Source organism: Ammodytes marinus (genome assembly GCF_949987685.1).
Source record: "Ammodytes marinus genome assembly, chromosome: 11".
NCBI classification, from domain to species: domain Eukaryota; kingdom Metazoa; phylum Chordata; class Actinopteri; order Uranoscopiformes; family Ammodytidae; genus Ammodytes; species Ammodytes marinus.
This window is the reverse complement of record NC_137215.1, coordinates 11,842,443-11,862,442: the sequence shown is the minus strand read 5'-3', so window position 1 is coordinate 11,862,442 and position 20,000 is coordinate 11,842,443. Positions and strand designations below refer to the sequence as shown.

The 20,000-nt window shown below is 39.9% G+C and overlaps 1 protein-coding gene across 1 annotated transcript in view; it reads right to left on the bottom strand.

The window, feature by feature from the left end:
* Positions 1 to 20,000, bottom strand: part of camkmt (calmodulin-lysine N-methyltransferase) — a 111,152-nt gene that overhangs the window by 6,278 nt on the left and 84,874 nt on the right. Inside the window, exons 6-10 of the mRNA XM_080037053.1 lie at positions 17,055 to 17,118; positions 13,457 to 13,523; positions 10,717 to 10,791; positions 4,393 to 4,456; positions 1,308 to 1,439 (exon numbers count right to left, since the gene is read on the bottom strand). Of these exons, the coding sequence (XP_079893179.1) occupies positions 1,308 to 1,439; positions 4,393 to 4,456; positions 10,717 to 10,791; positions 13,457 to 13,523; positions 17,055 to 17,118 (402 nt within the window). The remainder of the gene's footprint in view (positions 1 to 1,307; positions 1,440 to 4,392; positions 4,457 to 10,716; positions 10,792 to 13,456; positions 13,524 to 17,054; positions 17,119 to 20,000) is intronic.

Below are 20,000 nucleotides of genomic sequence, written 5' to 3'. Positions count from 1 at the left end.
TCTAGGTTCCTGGGGATATTTAATCTGTGTTACTTGGTTGAAATTAATTGTATATTAACATTCAAACATGTAAAGACACAAACACCACCGATCCCCTGACTGCGGTGAGAGTGGTGTGGAGGCCAAATGTGTATGGTGAATTTGACCTATGCCGGCCTTAAACCCGTCGTCAGTCAGTCCCCTCTTTAAAATATGTGCTCTACCTAACTGTGATGTTAAACGGTCTGGGCTCACTTAGATATACAGTAGCATGTGTGAGTGATTGAGATTTAGTGAAGGAGAGAAGGAGTGAAATTGTCCTTGCCGAGGTTCAGACCACTTTAACAGGCACTTTAATGGCCAGTCGGTCAAATTGTCCCACCAGTGTAGGTGAACGTGTGTGCACCAATTTAGCCCACTCCTTGCTGTCCTGTTCTTCTGTGTGTGTAATGGAGTTAACAGCTGGACACCACTTCTTTTAACACTGCCTACTCATGTGCTTTCTGACACTCTTTTTCTCATTTTCCCATTCCTCTCTCTCTCTTTCTCTCTCGCTCTCTCTCCCTCTCTCACCCTCATGGTGCCAAGTTAAGGCAGCTTGTTTTAGCTCTGGTGTTCCTCACAAAGTGTCTCTAAACATCAAAAGCTAATCCGCTAGTCTTTCTTAAAGCTGAGTGCACATTACGCGACCCGAATTGTTTCTGGTAAGTAGCATTAGCTTTTGCAAATTTTGGAAAAAGTAACCAAACTGTGTTGACCGGGTTTTCATCCAAGTCCACTTTGATACAATGAATAGATGTTATCCGACCATGTAAGGGGTTCAGCCCCACGCAAATAGGATGCTTCGGCATTGTGAGATGTTACAGTATAACAACTTATATTCAACTAAGTATAGTCAATTTAGGAAGGAATAGCTTCATGGCCAGTCTGGAGAGGAATGATTACAGCCACCAATCAACTTTCTGTATATTCGCTGGAACATTTGGTTCCTACTACTGGTTAAAAACATGAGGAAAGTCATCACAGACACTGTTGTTTGGCTGAAAAAAAAAATCTTGACCTTTTTAAAAACAACAATAATGTAGTCACACTTTCAGCTCCTTGATGTGAACACAAATAATTAAATACACTCCGTGCAAAATTGTCACTCTCATTTTGTGGTGAGAAAGTAAACAATGATTTACTAGTATTCTATGGACACTCATCCCTCGATACAGTATAGCATCAGTTTTCTATTGATTGATTTATCTCAACAAAAACGACAAACTGATTGAAATGTCTCTGCTTTTCTGAGTGTCTTCTCTATTATTGGACATCCTTTATCTTACCTTCAAGTGAACATCCATGACCTGAGCATCGTACTGCTGGTGCTGAGAGACGGAGAGTCCGGCCTGCTGGGCCAGTTGACAGAACAGTCTCAGAGTTTCACCTCGCAGCGGAGCAAACACCAACGCCATGCCCTGGATAGAACAGCAGAGGAGGGTGACTACTGTTGCTTGATAGTGCACAGTACATATATCAATACGTATATAGGGCACTTCACACATAACTTCTTATACAATTTGTCTTCTTTTCTTTAGCTTTACACGCAGAAAGGAGAACACACCTACACACACAGCTCTTTCCTTTGATCTTTACCAGGTACATCATTGATGATAAACCACGAAATGTAAGCGTCTAAAAATCCAATAAAATGCAAAAACACATGTAGTAGGTGTGGATTTTCTACTTATGTATGTGACATGTACTAGTGTGAGTGTGTGTGTGTGTGTGTGTGTGTGTGTGTGTGTGTGTGTGTGTGTGTGTGTGTGTGCGTGTGCCTGTGCGTGTGAGAAAGACAGAAGGAAAGAAAGCGTGTTTGTTCGTGCACATGCATCACAGACGTCCTGCAAAATACTAAGAGGATTACCGACAGGTTCAAAGTTTTCTTTGAAATCCTTCAGCTTTCAGCTCTGTTTCATGTTGATCGTGTTATTATTGTTTTAATTAAATGGAGCAAAGGAGGATGTTCACATACAAACACATAAGCACACAGGAAATACACACAGTGACACAACACACACAAGCTACATGAACACAAAGGCAGTGCAAAACAGCAGGATCACTCCATTTGACAGATGATTTTTTTCATCTGTATATCCAGTTGCATTTTTTTCCAAGCCCTCCCCTTCCTCTCTCTCCAAAAACACAGAAAAAGCAAACAAACAAATAGATAAAATCCCTCCCTGCACTAATCAGCTGATTAAGGGGATCCAGCCCACCGGATGGACCACCTTTGTCAGAAACAACAAATTAGTGCCATTAGATGAGAGAATTAATTGCTTTGTTAATTGTTTAATCAGCTTAGCAAATTATTAAATATTTGGCAAAGCTTGTTGTGGCAGCGACAGTCTGATGGCCGACACTCAAATCATATTAGCCCCTGAATTATCTCCGCTGGATTAAAGAGCGAGAGAGAGAGACATGAAGGGAGACTTAGCACACAGATGTACAACAATGGCCAGATGTCATGTCGGTCAGTCCACCACATCAGCTTCACACATGCAACTGCAACCAAGACACATGTTCAGGGTTGGAAGCTGTTGACTGCGCATGTCACTGTCTGAAATGGTCAGTCGAGGAAATGTGTACCACTGCTGGCATCAACCTGAATCTAATATTGATGATATAATCCTTGTGTCTTTTAAGATATCTCTGACTAGAAACTGGCATTTAAAGTTAGTACACTCAAATTAAAGGTGCTCCGAGGAACTTTCAGTTTGTGTTAATTCTTGCACCCCCTTTGGACAAAAGCGGTAGTGTTTTTACTACGCCAGCTGTAGTTCCTGAGGGAGAGTACCCATGACAAAGGCATTAAGAAAAACTATATAAAAATAGCCTTCTTTGCACTTATGGTCTCGTTTGTTGTTACATGTCATTTATGATCATCAGAGGAAAAATTAGACTTTCAGAAATATTTCAGAGTTCATCGTAGCGCCTTTAACCCATTGATGACTATGGCAATCTAGGATGCATGTCCTTAATGCCTGAGGGTTTTCTGAAAAAATAGTACAAATTGTCAAGTCTACCAAAACCTTAATATCTAAGCCTGTGTAGCACACATGGCACACTTTAAAATACATTTAAAAGTTAAGGTTCACAGGTTTCATTTAAACATGCTCCCTTAGCGCTTACAAACCAACAAATATTTCTAAAAATCGTCAAAATTAGATGAATTAGAAAATTATTAAATATTGTTAATAAATAGATGCAATGTGTTGTGTGATTTTCGTCAGTAGTCTATAGTAGACCTTGATTCTGCGCACCAAACGCCACTAACTGTTCTGTCGCCGACATAGCTGGCGTATTTTTTTTATTATTTTGTTTTATTTTTTTATTTTTTATTTTTTTGATTGACATGATTTTCGGCAAACCACACAACTTTTGGGTGGTCACGTGGTCTTAAAAATGACAGTGCATTCTATGCTGGGAATGCCATGAAAATTAGATAAAGTAATAATGCTGCGCGACGCAGCATCAGGCAGGAGAGCCAATGTGGCATCGCGCAGCAGCCGTCATCAATGGGTTAAGAATAACCATATATTTACACTTAGAGGTATCGACCCGGGCGGATCGTTTCGGTGTTATCTGCCCACGGCTTAAGATAATGTCACTGAGATTTCTACCTCGATAAAATTTCATCTGAGGTGTTAAAAATAACGAAAACAAAAAACAACAGCAACTTCTCTTTCCAGAATTAGTGTCAAATTTGTGCTTGATTATCCACAGAACCTACAGTCTACTGTTTCATGTCTCATAGGGACCTTTTTTTTTGTAATTTGGGTTAACTGATCCTTTAATAATTTGTTGTTGAACTGAAAACCACATTATAGGCTGCATGTTTCTGGACAGCCGTCTATAAAAGATATCAAAGTCCTTTTCTTCCGCGCTTTCTCCACCTCTTTTTCGTAAACAGATATTCCCCCTATACCAGTCTGGTCTCTGTACTTAAAACGCAGCCCTCTTCCCCTCAGATGAATAGAAACCTCAACCCTATCTCTTCCAGCCTTTTTTCTTTTTTCCTCCCCTTTTGCTTTGCCTGTCACAGCGAGGGGTCTTATCACAAGGCCAAAAGGGAGAAGTTGTTTCGGATGAATGATTAAGGGAAGGCAAGAGAGAGAGAGAGACAGAGATCAGAGCGACACATTCAAGTTGCTCATAATAAGCATTAAAGCATTACATGATATTAATCCTGTCAGACTATTAATGTGTATAGGGTTTTGGGTGAGACCTGATTATAATTGAGAGGACCGGGTGGTGATTTAGGAAGGGGGATAAGCAGAGATATACAGTAGACACACAGAGTCAATTGACACACACGCACATGCACACGCACGCACGCGAACACACACACACACACACACACACACTTACGTTGGGTTGCAGTAATCTCCTTATAGCATCAACCAGGCTGGCTCTGTACTGGTCGAGAAACAAACTGAGAGGGAGAGGGAGAGAGTTTGGTTAGAATGCATTCTTATGATAGTACCTCCAGATAAAGCAGCAGGCTATTCATTTTGTTTTGTTCACAAATAAATCCACCAACAGGAAGAGGGGGAAAAAACAATTTGCATGAGTAAGATGGTCTTCCTTTTTGTTTACGTTTGAATTTCCATGTGTATTCAACCTCAGTCTGTTGTGGAGGCACTGAGAGGAATGCAGAACATGCAGAAAATCAAACAGATAGCATCGGCCACAGTAAACACACACACGCATGTACGCACAGACATACAAAATCTTAGTGGGACACTTCAAAGTGGCGCAAAAGCACCTTGAATTAATACCTGTAGTGAGCGCTCTGAAGTCAATTTTTAATAAAAACAAAAACAACAGGCGAATGGAAATTAAATTAAAAAACAAATGTTAACAAATTCTAATTAAATTGATTCATTGTGCTTTAAACACCACTCCGGGCTGTTAGCATGTGTGTCTGTGAGAGAAAGTGTGAACCTTGTGCATGCATGTATACGACAGATAATATGACTTTCAAAACATTTTAAATAATTCAAGGACCATATATCAAACTTTCATACAAAGTACCAACTTAGGTCATATCCCACTGTGCATATTTAGAAATATCCTTGTTTTGATGGAACTACAGTATGACAGAGAAGGTAACATCTTCAGATGTAGTGTCAGGCAATCATCAAACATTTCTTCTTCAAAAACAAAATACTGTGTGAAAGAGGATTAAACAGAGATGTCAAATGTCTGTTAGGCCAACAAGGACATTTCTGAGAAATAAAGAGACATTTTACTTTTATACAAACTGACAATTATTATTATTTTTTTTTATTAGAATAATATTTTGTTATCCAACATAATTCTCACACACACACACACACACACACACACACACACACACACACACACACACACACACACACACACACACACACACACACACACACACACACACACACACACACACACACACACACACAAATCAACTCTAATCATTTTAAACAAAGTAACACCTGTCTCTCTTTCCACAAAGACAAATTCCAATCCATTATGCAAGTAAATAGAACAGTGTGAGCGTGAGTGTGTGTGTGTGTGTGTTTCAGTGTGTTTGTGTGTACCTATTATCACAGATGAGAGTGGAGTAATTTGACTAAAATGCAACAATACAGTGCAGATTTGACATAATCCCACACATCCGTCCAACTGGCCACTGGAATGGCAGTCTGGACATAACTTTCTAATCGCAGCCTCTGACCTTTCCTCATTCAAAATCCTCAGAGATTTTCCCTCTTTGCATCTCTGCCCAGACCTAAACCAATGTATTTTTTTCAGTGTATTAACCTGTTAAACATTATCTATAAAAAAATAAAAATAAAACATGTGTTACACAGCATATGGGGAGGAAAGTTATAAAGATGAAAAAACACAAACCGAAATAGGAGTTATCATTACAAGCTCTTACTGGAATCAGGATGGGTGTATGTGTGTGGTTTATTGTTCTTCTAAGGTTAGTCATAGCTGCAAAGTTTATTTGACTTGAAAGGTGAGAGGTTTGTGTTTGGTTTATTTTGCCATAGATATCGGTTCACAGGAAAAGTGAATGGTAGGGAAAAACAAGGAAGTGAGCTAGTTGGGTGGAGGTAACAAGCTGAAACAAACAAAGACACACACATACTGAGGGCAGGGAAAGGACATCATGTCATTGACAGGGCAACAGTAAAACACAAAAACAGAGCCAAAGTCTTTGCTGATGAAAAGTTTAGTTAAAAATGTAGTAGAAAAACGCTGTAACATTGTTATATGAAAAATAAAGCCATACAGGTCACAAAGGGAAGGTTTTAAGGGAAAAGATTATTATTATTGAACAGCCGTCATCAAAAGAGATGATGGAACCATTAGCTTAAGATCATTATTCCAGGAAGACAATTGATCATTTGAACAAAAACAGGGTGAATTCAAAAGTTTATAGCATACAGAAATAAATGGTATTATTAAAAAAAGAATATGCAAGACACCCACATCTAGTAGGTAAGAAAATAAAGGGTTGCACGCCAATTAGAAGCATTAATTTCCTAATCATATATTCAATCTGTCTAGTTTTAGTACAGCAGTTAATGCAGCAAATTTTAACTTCCATGAACATATTAGATGTACTGCATGTCTTTGTGTATATGAAAAATATTAATTTGCATTCAACTGATATTATTTAACCATCAATCAAATACGATGGCATTAGGGAAGCAAGTAATTAGTTGTTAGTTTGGGTTTCACGTTGAGTGTAAAATAAAATGAAGATAATGCAAAGTGATATGTTTGAGGACTTAGTCACGCATAGGAATGTCTCACAGTCTATTACACTGTTTGGTAAGAAATGTAATGATGCCAGTGGACTCTCAAATTGAGTGGTCTCCCCCTTTAAGGTCACTTTAAGGTCACCACTGAAGCCCCAGACTGTCAGAGCCCCATTGTTTCTCGCTGACCCCACCCACCCAGGACAGCCCAGTGAACTCCAGTCAAAACTGAAAGGAGGTCAAATGGCACGAAAAGGGTGTGTGTGTTTGAGAGTGTCATTGCTAAATTTGTCTGCTTACACACGTATGTGAACATACAGGATGCCGTCAAAGCTGCAAGGGTGAGACCATGAAAACATTACATTGACTATCCCAAGTTTCCCAAGGGTTAATATGAGTGTTTATTAAGATGTATTAACAAATCATTGATGTGAGGTTTTTTTTAACAAAAAAAAACTTAAAAAAACATAGCATAGCATAATTGATGTATACTTTAACTGTATATTAGTCCATTTCAGGGCATGTGTTGTCTGTTTGCCTTATATCCAAAATTGGCAAAACAAAAATACTTTTAATACCAAAACTGCTACACCTTTGGTTCTATTCTTCCTATTAGGGAGTAAATATGTCAATGTGTGTGTAGTTAAACACGCTCAGATAGTGACTTACTTAATGGTTTGATGAGTATGAAAATGATGTGAATCGTATGGTAAGGCCTTTTATAGTCACCATGCCGATCTCAACCAGATTGAACACCTATGGTAGATTTTGGGCTGAAGCGTTAAACAGCGCTCTCTACCACATGAGGGATTATCTTTTTGATGAATGTCGTTCATCCCTCCGGTAGAGTCCCAGAAACATGTAGAGACAATGCCAAGGTTCATGGAAGCTGTTTTGGCGGCAAGTGGTGACCCATCTGTATATATAGTTCAAAAACAACTGAAAACTGCGCGCACGCGCACGCACACACACACACACACACTTTATCTCAGTGCTCACACATGGACAGCTTTTGGAGAAAGCAGACATGCCAACATCCCAGCCAAGGATCCTGTGCCACCCACATCCCCACTGCAGGAATCTCTCCCTTTCGCTGACACACACACACACACACACACACACACACACACACACACACACACACACACACACACACACACACACACACACACACACACACACACACACACACACACACACACACACACACACACACACACACACACACACACACACACACACACACACACACACACACACACACACACACACAGATGTGAGGAGGCACACAACACTATACTATCTGTTTTGTTTTTTCAGTCAGTTAATCACTGTATTTGACTTATCTACCTCTTCTCACTCGTATTTGTATGACAATAAAACAAAATACTGCAAAAAAATTTAAAGCTGAACTGCTTGATACATGATATCTCCCCCTTTACTGAAATGTTTATTTTCAGTGCACTGGAGTTCTCAAGTTTTACCAAATCATGTAAGTTTCTTATTGGATCACAATTGGCTCAGAAATGTATTCTAAATTGTCTATTTGTTTCTGTCCCCCATCTTCTTCCAGTCATCTTTCGCAGCTGTAGTGTATATTCTACATAATTTTTGCTGCATTAAGCTCCATTTGCTTTGATAGGTTAAACTGGCAGAGCAGGAAGAACAAGGAGTGTATTTCAAGAGTAAACGTGATTATTTTTAGAAAGTGGGTGACATTCCTGTAATCTATGGTGGTGATGGTCTTGTTACTTTTTTTCTTTTATTTTTTTACAGTATTCAACAGAAGTCACTTGACTTAGGCCTACCTAGCTGTAGCACTATTATAATCAACAGCTATTGTGACTTTAGCTACACATGTTGTGCCTTGACATTCCTGTCCAGAGACCTTGAAATATATTAAGCTAAAATCCAGACCTTAAATTGTGTTTTTCTCAGCTTTGACATCACATAGGGAGGGAAAAAAAATCACAATTGAATTATTTGAGTGGTGCAATTTTCCTCATGTTGAAAAGTAGATGAAGCAGTGAGCGTTGCCATAGAGTCATACTTCCACAGCACTTAAATTACTTGACATAACAGCAAAAAAATCCACTCAAGACTGGACAATTTGTTGTCTTTTGCATAATACCTACCCTTCAAGGAAAAGGCAGGATATCTAAAAGAAGTAAGCACTAAAAAACTACTAATACACAACGTTGGAGACAATCTCTTCTGCTCCCCCTACTCCTCTCAGCGGTGGTGCCATTGCTAACAGTGGGAGCTATAATTAATCGTCCGGGAGACCGCGTTGTTGACCTTTTCGCAGGTGATCATCGGCATGGTGCGCCCGTTAATCGGTCAGCCATCACTCTTCAACCATCACCACTGCAATTATCCCACAATCACTCACTCACTCTCATACACTCACAGGAAAGATGGCACCAAACACAGACCAACATCTTGCTGCACACACACACATCGCACAGACACCATGACTAACGTGTGCATCTCCGCTGTGACAAATGGGAAATATGAAGACCCCAAAAAAAAATATCACATGCAATTTACTCTGGTTCTCATACCATCTCCTTCTACCTATCTTACAAGCATTGTGCATATACACTAGTCCACTGTAAAATATCCTCTATTAGCTGCCTGCTCTCTCTCTATCTCTGTCTGTACCTGACTATTACCTGTAATGACCATGACATTACAATAATGATAACGACGTTTGCTAATGCTTGCACTTAGCACACATGCACCCACTAGTGCAGACAGATACACACATATTGCACAGAAGCTCATTTTGTTCATTTTTTTGCTGGTAAATAGTCAAGTACTTTCACTTGAACCAACCCCATGTTCATCTTATCAGTGTGTGTGTGTATGTGTGTATGTGATAAATGGACATAAATGCTTTAAAACCATGTCTAAAAGTTTTAAAAAACATAAAAGGAAGTGGTTGGTTCACTGTTCCATGTCTGAAGAAAGAGGTGACCCCCATGGTTGTCTTGTCTCCCAAGAAACCGCCCTGAAACTTCATGGTTAATGAAGACCACCACCACCAAGGTTTTTCTATGCATTCGTCTGAGTCTTTCCACAGAATGCATGATGCTCAAGTAACTCCTGTTAACTTCTAATCTTTACACTTAAAATAAAAAAAATGTGTGTGTGTGTGTGTGTGTGTGTGTGTGTGTGTGTGTGTGTGTGTGTGTGTGTGCGTGCTTGCACACAATCCATCCCTTTTGATAAATTTGGTAAATATACAGTAGAAAAGGAAAAATAAAGAAGAAAGGAATCATGTTTCAGTGGATCAATTTCTTTCACGGACTCCATTCTCTTCTTTCATTATATTTTTTTTCCCATGAATGTCCTGATTCATTTGACCTAACACAGTATAATTGAGAGAGAAACAAAATAAAGTAAAAACATCATTTTTGATCGGCCATAAGACATTCTACATTTCAATGACCGATGGGCTAATTGTTGTATTTATGTTGCTCTGTCTCTCCATTTCAATCTCCATTTCCACTCCTCCCTCCCTCCACCCTCGACTCTTTCTTTATCTTACTCTGTCTCCATCCTTGTCAAGGCGCAATTATTTGCAATTTGCCTAAGTCATCCATTTGCTGTGACACCAAGCATGAAAACGAGGCAATTTGGTGTAAAATGGAGGCAGACGGGCATCTGAGCGCGTGTGTGTGTGTGTGTGTGTGTGTGTGTGTGTGTGTGTGTGTGTGTGTGTGTTAAGGCGCATGTGTGTGTGCTGGTGTGTGTGTGGAGACAAGGCAGGGGAAGGTCCAGGCGCTGGTGGGGGGCCATGCAAGAACTGACATGTGCAAAAGGGAAAATTAATGCCATGAACGCACATGCATAGAGGTGTGAGTGTGTGTGTGTGTGTGTGTGTGTGTGTGTGTGTGTGTGTGTGTGTGTGTGTGTGTGTGTGTGTGAGTATGCCTACCAGTCTGCACACATGACAATGTCAAAATGTCCCTCTAGTGCTGAGATGTCTGACTCGCAGTCCCACCTCACCACCCTGTAAGGACACACATAGAACAGAGACCTAAGGTTAGTATTTTTCAGAGTTGCTGAAAAGAGAGCCAGTGTCTGCCAAACTGCACGGCGGTTTGTCCTTCGCCGCTTCTTTTTTTCTCTCTTTCCGACACTTTGAGCTTCTTGCTCCCTGACACGGCTCTCTCTGACACCCACTGTTTTTCTGCTTCAGTAGAGGCCTGGAGAGAGTGTCAGGGAAGGAAGACATGTCATCTGTGAGGTGAAGAGAGAGAGCCTCTGACATGACTCTTGACATTTATACCATGTGAACACACACACACAAACAATCCAACACGCGCACACACACACACAGGCTACCTCCATACATGTTATTCGATGTTTTTCACTGTCCTCTCTCCTTCTCTTTCTTACTTTATTTGCAGGACAATTGCTAAAGGGTTGTCTGTGGTTAACTAAATAATTATAATGTTTTAGAATTGTTTGCACATTACTACACAATATCCTGTATATACACTTTAAAAACATAATTAAAACTGTAAATATAGGACACAATGAGCTATCATGAATTGTGATTACTGACAACCATAAATACATATGATAAATATATATATATATGTAAAGTGGAGGCAGATCTTTTCTTTTGGTTTTCCCTCAATGTCCGACATAATTTGATGTCCGTGTTATTAGTGAATGAGTCAAATTCTAGCAATTTGAGCAAGACGTGTAGCTCTGTCGTAATGTTTTATTTTAAGCAGAACTGACACAGTCCATCTCTTGGTTGCCATGTTTGTCTCTGTCCACCAGTCTCAATGACCAGACTGTGATGACTCTGGTCTGTATTTCATTAATATGTATCTCACAGTGCTCACTCAATCTGCTACTGGGTAATGTATGCTCCGTGCCTAACAGCATTGAAGTTTAGATGTTGTAAAAAATTGTTAATGTGTTTCTCTTTTTCTATAGCGAAATTTGGATGTTTCAGATTTTGAAGGGTTTTGCTGATATAAAGTTGACAGCTTTCTCCTCCATCTCTTTTTCCACACCATTTTCCCTCTCTCTCTCTCTCTCCCTCTCTCTCAGACTATTAGGCAAAGTGGGGGATTATTAATTAGGCATTATTAACACTCAGTAAACAAAACATTAGGCTCTGCTCGAAACCCAATCTCGATACGCAGCAGGAGGGCCCAACACACACAGACGCGTGCATGTGCACACACCATCACGTAACATGCCCATCCCTCTCCCTCCCCTTGTCCAATCGCGTGGTGCCCTTCGCCCTCTCTTGCGGTGCAGCCATGACAGCAGGCATAATCTGAAAAGAAAACAATCAAAGTAATGTAGCCTAATTATACGTTTACTTTTTCACTCCATCTTCCACTCGTGTAAATATGCACAGGAGGGAGAAACACTGAGAGAGAGAGAAATAGAGAGGGGGAGAAAGAGAGCTGAGGAGGGAGAGCAAACCAGCCCGTCAAAGGCAAAATGCTTATTTTGAGACAGGGACGACAACAAACTACATTTTAGCTCGTCCTTGCATACTGTATGAGGTGTGTGTCTGTGTGTGTGTGTGTGTGTGTGTGTGTGTGTGTGTGTGTGTGTGTGTTTAGTGGAAAGTTCTCTCGAAGGTTTCTGGCTTACAACTCCGTATCAAAAGGGAATCATTTTGCTTGGATGACTCCATGCACAGCTCACGTACAAACACAGTCTAGCTGAGAAATGGGCATTTCATTATGTAGCTAACAAGGTTTGATCGGCTGTTGTTCATCTTTAAAATTTAAAGACATGAAATTTAAGTATTTATTCCACACAAATGTCTGACTTAATTGTATTTTAAGTCGGCGATCCATACAATTCCTACAAATGATTGCACAACACAATGGTATAAAGATGTGTTGTCCATTTAAAGCTACAGTATCCCTTTATATATATTTGACAAGAGCACAACTTGCACACGTTCCCTCTGGTGCATCGAGTAAAAATGCCAGCCAAAAGTCAAATAATATAGGACCTAATGTTACGCTGAGGATTAGGTTAAAACATTTTGTTTGTGATTACAATGAGTTTTTTTTACGAAAGACTAAATAGCATGACTCAGTTAGTTAACAAGTTAGAAATCTAACTCAGGTTGTTAAGTAAGTAGAAAGTAGAAAGTAAGTGTGTATGCCTTTAAATAACCACATCTTCCATTCATGCACTCCCAAACTGTACAGTGACAAGGAAAGTATTTCTGTTACCTACAGAATAGCTTTTTTGTCCTTTACTTACCATGTTCTTTAATGTGATGGAGCTTTTATGCTTGTTTGTTTGTTTTATTATAGTGTCTTAAACATGCCTGGATGCAGCTTGCAAAACGACTAACATTTGAATATTAAAAAGGTAGTGCTGTGCTGTTTCTGTGTTGACAACAATACAGCCATTGTTTGAGTTTTACTTTTCAACTTGGGCCACCCAAACTAAAACATAACGCACTGTAAGGGCACCGTAAAGGCACTATAGGGAGAACATGATTTACTACAAGGCATACAGGACAGTATGTTTTGTTATATGTTGTTCTGCAGTACAGCATGGTAATCATTAAAATGAATACTATTATTATTCTAAGAAATATTTGAGCCACTTTGAGCTTACGTTAACACTACAACAAGCACTGCACACAGATAAAAAGTGAGCAAAGGAAATGTTCTCACCTGGCAGATACTTGTGTTGAGCCGAACTTCCCACCTTGCCTGTTGCTCTCGAGCAGCCCTCGAACATCTGACGTGCCACGGTCAAGGATTCATAAACACACATTACATCCTTGACTGTATGGAAAATGGATACCATATTATATTATATATATTATCTATTTGCAATCATTGCATAATTGACTTAATAAAAAATGTTTTAATACCAATTAATATTTTTGCAAATGTATTGCTAAATATCAAAAATGTATTCCTGTGAATCATAGTATGCTTAAAACACGAAATCATATTATGTCCCTAAAATCATTTGGATATTCAAACTGACACAGATCAAAAGATATTTAATTTTTGAGTGGTGCATTTAATGTCAAAAAGCTCCAGCAAGACAAACACACTCTATGTCAGGCCCTCTTTGGGCAAAAACACATTATGGTAGACATAGACACCAACACAGAGACAGCATGAGTGAGCAGAGATGATCTCCAGGGATAGAGAGCCAGCCTGCATGAACAGATCACAGCAACCTCTCATTGGATCAATGGGAAGGCTTTTAACAACGGATACAAAAACTCACACCGTCCCTCTTGCACGCACACACACACACACACACACACACACACACACGCACATATACACATAGATGAACGCGCACAGAGGCAGGGCAGGGCGATTGATGTTAAGTTGTCTAGTAATACACTGGCTTGTGGAGTTGCAATGCAATTCAATTAGGATTTCCTTGTCTTTAAAGCCTGAGAAGGGCTGAGACAAATCCAATTGACAAAGACAAATAGCAAAATAGAGAAAGCGCGAGAGAGAGAGAGAGAGAGAGAGAGAGAGAGAGAGAGAGAGTGGGGGCAGGAATGCTTGAAAAGTTAACAGATGGATTGATAGCTGTAGAGCCAATCCAAAATCAAGGATGTCTCAAGATCCACAGATACCCAATACTATGTAGGTGAGCATTGCATTTACATACAAGCCCATATACAAAAGCATAAGCACACAACAAGTCTACACACACACACACACACACACACACACACACACACACACACACACACACACACACACACAAGCTGAACACCTGTGCATCAGTGTGTTATGCATAGGGATGACAGGGCCAAGAGCAGAGAAGCTTACTGTAATCTCATCTTCATCACACTAGACTAGAGGTCAGCACATGCGCTAACGCACACACGCGCGCACACACACACGCACACACACACGCACACATACACAAGTTGAAAACACACAAAGAAAGAGAGGGAAAAGTTGTTGCGAGAGAGAGAGAAACTGAGTAATTTGATTATTATTGAACATTAAAGTGGAGGAATATTTGGCTCCTATCACTTGAAGTAGAGAAGTAGCAGCCAATGACATGCATCCATCATGCTTAATGGAACATTTCAATTGATTTTCAACATGACTATTCAAGGTCACAGCATCGGTGGATGCTCTCTGTGATGTGTGTGTGTGTGTGTGTGTGTGTGTGTGTGTGTGTGTGTGTGTGTGTGTGTGTGTGTGTGTGTGTATGTGTTTGTGTCGCACTGCAAATGAGGTCAACATCTTCCAGAGAGAGGGTAAAAATCTATTCTTTAAATATTATCTAAATCTCGTCTATTCACAACTTTTCCCCCCCGCATATCTTCTCATCTATTTCACAGTATAACACTGAGCCATATCACAACCTGCTATCTATTTCTTTTGTAACGCTAGCTGCACAATAGGGGCATGCGAGACAAGCAGTGGCCATTAGCACAAGCCTAAGACCAACAGCAAACAGTGAGAGGAAATGCCAAACAGTGCCTGCAGTATGTGAATGGGGCCAATTTCGCTGAGCCCAGAACAAATTATCTGTCTTTCTCAACCCTCCCTCTCTCTTTCTGTGTGTGTTCGATCCATTCCTGCTATGATTTCACTTACAATTCCCTCTATGTGTTTGTTTTGCGAGACAAAGCAGTCGGTCAATGGTGTATTGTTTGTGTGTGTGTGTGTAGTTTACACGCTCCATAATGTTATTGTTTGGTCTTATTGTGATCAGTAAAGGAGCATTGTAGCCAGATGAGACAGATATTGTAAGCACAGCTAAATATAGAAGTACCATATCGGTCAACAGGGGAAAAAATGTCTATTTATATTTCCTGCTTTTGTGAAACATCTGTATCGAAAGCTTCGTTTTCTGTGTGTCTGTGTGTGTGTGTGTGTCTGTGTGTGTGTGTGTGCGTGCGTGCAAGTGTGTGTAGTTGTTGAGTGAAACAAGCATGTAGGGGAAAAAAGGACAAGTATGATAGTTAAAAAAAGAAGATAACAAGGCGTTACAAAGAAGATGGGACAGGCAGAAGTGTAAAATTGGGAAGAAGAGCAAGATGGTTTTGGATGGAGTTGATCAATAACCCAATCAAAGAACCAATGTTGGTAAAGATTTTCCTACAAAACTTAATTATAGCTCTTAAACCTGAACCACACACAAATCAAATTTTAAACAAACCTTGCTTGTTTCTGTGTTTATCTAAAACACTCATCAAGTCCTAAATCTAGCCCGCTTCGTGATGAAGTCTCGAAACAAAATCTGACAGGATGGCAATTACTGTTCTCTTAACAGGGCATTGTGGGCAGTGAGGGTTTGGTAGATGCCATTTTGAGCGCTAGTGCTGGGTACTGCTGCCATTTTTCCTTCACTCTATCCCAATCTCTGATTTGTGGGCTGAAACACCAAGGTTACAGGACACTGTCAACTTTAAATTTATGATAATGCCTAAAAGAGTCCAAATATACCGTACGTACTGTATACTGCAGGGCCACAGGACGAAGAAATCATCTTGATCACGTGGCATGGAATAGATAAAAAATGCTTGATTGACATATTGACTCAAAAAATTTAAATGGCCTAAATTGATTTTCTTGATGTTTAAAATACAATATTAATTGGCAGAATGTTTCATGACTTATTAGGTCGGTTTATGCTAAAACTGCATTGCATCATACATAGAAGTGTTTCTACCCCTACTGATATAAATGTGAAGGACAAAATAATAGAAACACTTCCCGGTATTACGTAAAACAGTCCAACAGCACCAACAAATGGCAGCCTCCACATTCCACAATGACCATGCAGTTGAATCAATACCTCTTTCAAACAAAGTTGAACATAAAGGCGTCCATGGGCTACAATCTTTTATATACCATCTATGGCTACAATGTATTGCAGGACTGTTGTTTTAGACAGGATCAGTTGTAGCTGGGTGCTCCTAATAAACTGGCAAATTAGTGTATATTACAAAAAAAAAAAATTACTTTTCAAATGTGAAATCTTACACTGCAGATAAGAAAACATTTCCTAAATTGGCGATTATTTTTCCAATATGATTTTTTTATTTTTTTTTGTTAAACACGTGACTTTATGTGAAGGATTTTTATGTACAGGATTGCTCAAACCTACATCACATTTTCGAATTGAAACTCCTATAAAAAAAAAAGACAATAATGATCACATACTGCCTATAGATTCATTTGTAAGCATTTAAATAAATGTGAGCCGGAGGAATTAGGCAGAGATGGAGAGATAGAAAAAAAACCAGAAGGAGAGAGGACGATGAAAGGATACTCTGAATGGACTTCTCGTTCCCATCTGATAGCAGAACTTCTCTCACGTCAGCACAAATGGCAACCTCAGAGACAGGAAAGAGACAACACGGAACAAAAGAACAAAAACCAAAAGCAGCCCTTAGATGAAGCAAACATCTGAACACACACACACACAATAATGACATAACCATATCTACAAAGCTTCACTCTTGGCAAACCCAGCCCACCCCGCCACTCTCTCTCCCTATTGCTCCCCTCTCCTCTCTGCCATTTCCCTCTCTATCTTCACCCCATTTTTTATGTCTGCATTATTTTAATCATTCAATCAAATCAGTCAATACTTTTATCATTGTGGCTAGCGGTGGGGGCTGCTATCTTGCTATCACTCTGTTCAGTAATTGCATTGTGACAGGGGATGATGGCAAGCGCAGAGCCTTTTCATTTTGACGCTGGGTGTTTATCGGGCCGAGCCATCACTCTGTTCGCCGCTGTCACTCTGCACTCGGCTCGCCAGGCCTGCCTGATGCCCTTCATATAACTTTGCAGAGCAGACTGCGAGAGAGACGAAGAGAAAGAGAGGGAGAGGGAGGGAGGGATAGACAGCTTTGTGCTGCGCCGTGTGTCTCTATGTTAGAGAGATATAGATAGAGAGGTGTGTGCTTTACTATAACCTCATCTTTTCACTGTCTCTTTTCTTTGCAAATGCTTTTTTTTTATATCAGCAAGTGTGTGTCAGGCTGTCAATTTCCCAGTAAGGAGTGTGTGTGTGTGTGTGTGTGTGTGTGTGTGTGTGTGTGTGTGTGTGTGTGTGTGTGTGTGTGTGTGTGCATGCCGTGCATATATGGGTGAGCATATGTGCAAGTAACTACTGTGTTGGTATGCACACACATTCTATATGGCTGATTCAATGTAATCTTGACTCGTATGGCATGTAGAATAAACATGATGTAGCATATTGAGTGCATGAAAAAATGTCTGAAGCAATTGAAACACACACATGCTTGACACACAAACCCCTCCACACACAAACACACACACACACACACACACACACACACACACACGTTAAGGCCCTGCAGGGTGTGTGAGGGGGTCACTGGGTGCTGTGCATCCCACCATCTGCTCAAATGGAGGAAGGGACCTCCAGGCTGAGCCAGAGCATCCAGCCGTAAGATCAAGAGACCAACCTTGTAACCCGACAGCCAACACCACTATACACACATGTAGAATATAGCTATGTCAAATGCTAATCCAAACAAATGTTTCAAACTTTGTCGGTCGGTCCAATATATTTCAGCATTACCATAATCCCTCACCTTTACCAAGTGTCATAAAACAGGTTTATTGTAGAACAATAATTTGAAGCGGTTATTAAATACACTGACAAATGATTGTGGAAGTGCCATCTTAATAGGCAAAGATCTACAGACTTTTTTGTTGTATTTAAATATTTGCTAATATGTGTAATTTGATGATATGTTGCATCCGTCTAGAGTATCATGATTCATGTGACACGAAAAGCACTCTACAGTATTAAATACACTTTCTATATGAAGTGAGGAAGAAATAAGAAGAAGAAGAAGAAGAAGAAGAAGAAGAAGAAGAAGAAGAAGAAGAAGAAGAAGAAGAAGAAGAAGAAGAAGAAGAAGAAGAAGAAGAAGAAGAAGAAGAAGAAGAAGAAGAAGAAGAAGAAGAAGAAGAAGAAGAAGAAGAAGAAGAAGAAGAAGAAGAAGAAGAAGAAGAAGAAGAAGAAGAAGAAGAAGAAGAAGAAGAAGAAGAAGTATGGTGGACATGGACCACAGAGGAAAAAAACTTGAATGTGGTGTCAGTGGCAGACGACGGGGGATGAGGAGAGGAAGAGGTGTGAAGGAAGGACTCCATCTCAAGCCACCAATGTCAAAACATGGTGTATTGACTGCCAAGAGATAAAACCAGGCTCCCTCACACACACACACACACACACACACACACACACACGCACACACACACACACAACACAAAGAATGGCATCTAGCAGATCGATGCGACACTGACGCCTGCTATGTGGAGAGGCCCTTAAGACCCTGGCTAATAAACCCTATGGCTGACAGCCTGCGGTATATCTGTGTGTCAGTATGTGTGTGTGTGTGTGTGTGTGTGTTGTGTCAATACAAGACAGCTCTTAAGACCCAAGCTAGTATCATATAGGTGTCTCTACTCAGGTGGTCTAGTAACTGTGTGAGTGTGCTGATGAACATAATGAAAATGTGCATTATAATCTGTATATCTTATTTAAAATATATACTGTTAATCCATTGTCCAGGAATGAAAGTACGAGGTGCGGTCAAAACTACAAGCTGCACCAATGCTTACTAACTGTGTGTTTTGTGTAATTTTGGTTCATCCAGCGATATGTAAGGGAGACTCCCTATGCAAAAAGACTTCCATAGCCTGGTATTGAAAACAATGTGGACACATTCACAATGTATGTTATCTTCCCATCGTGTCAACTCAAATGACACCTTAAGGTGCTACTTCAATGTTTTCTCTCAAGACATTTAACAATTCTGCTGAGAGCATTTTTTCTAAGCAAAGAACTCTTAAGCTACAAGAAAAAAAAATATGGTTGACCTCGTAACTAAGGATACATTTGTATTTCAGGAATGAGCTTGGTTGCGTCTGTGTTGCTTACTGTGGCATTAAATATTAAATAGCGAGAGGAACAAATACAAATATCTATTAACAACTGAGGCGTTTGTATGACCAATATAATTACAAAGGTAAGCAAATTAAAGATAATTAAAAAAAACAAAGCGGCACTAATAAGCATTATAAACTAAAAATAAGTTTTGCAGCCAGTAAAGAAAGAACCTTAGTGATGACATTGTGCTGTGAATATGGCCTAAGGTGGTGAAAGAATGAAGAGAAGACCTACGGTTCATTTAATGAGGGGAAAAAGTGAGCATGCGAACAGAAATATGCAAAC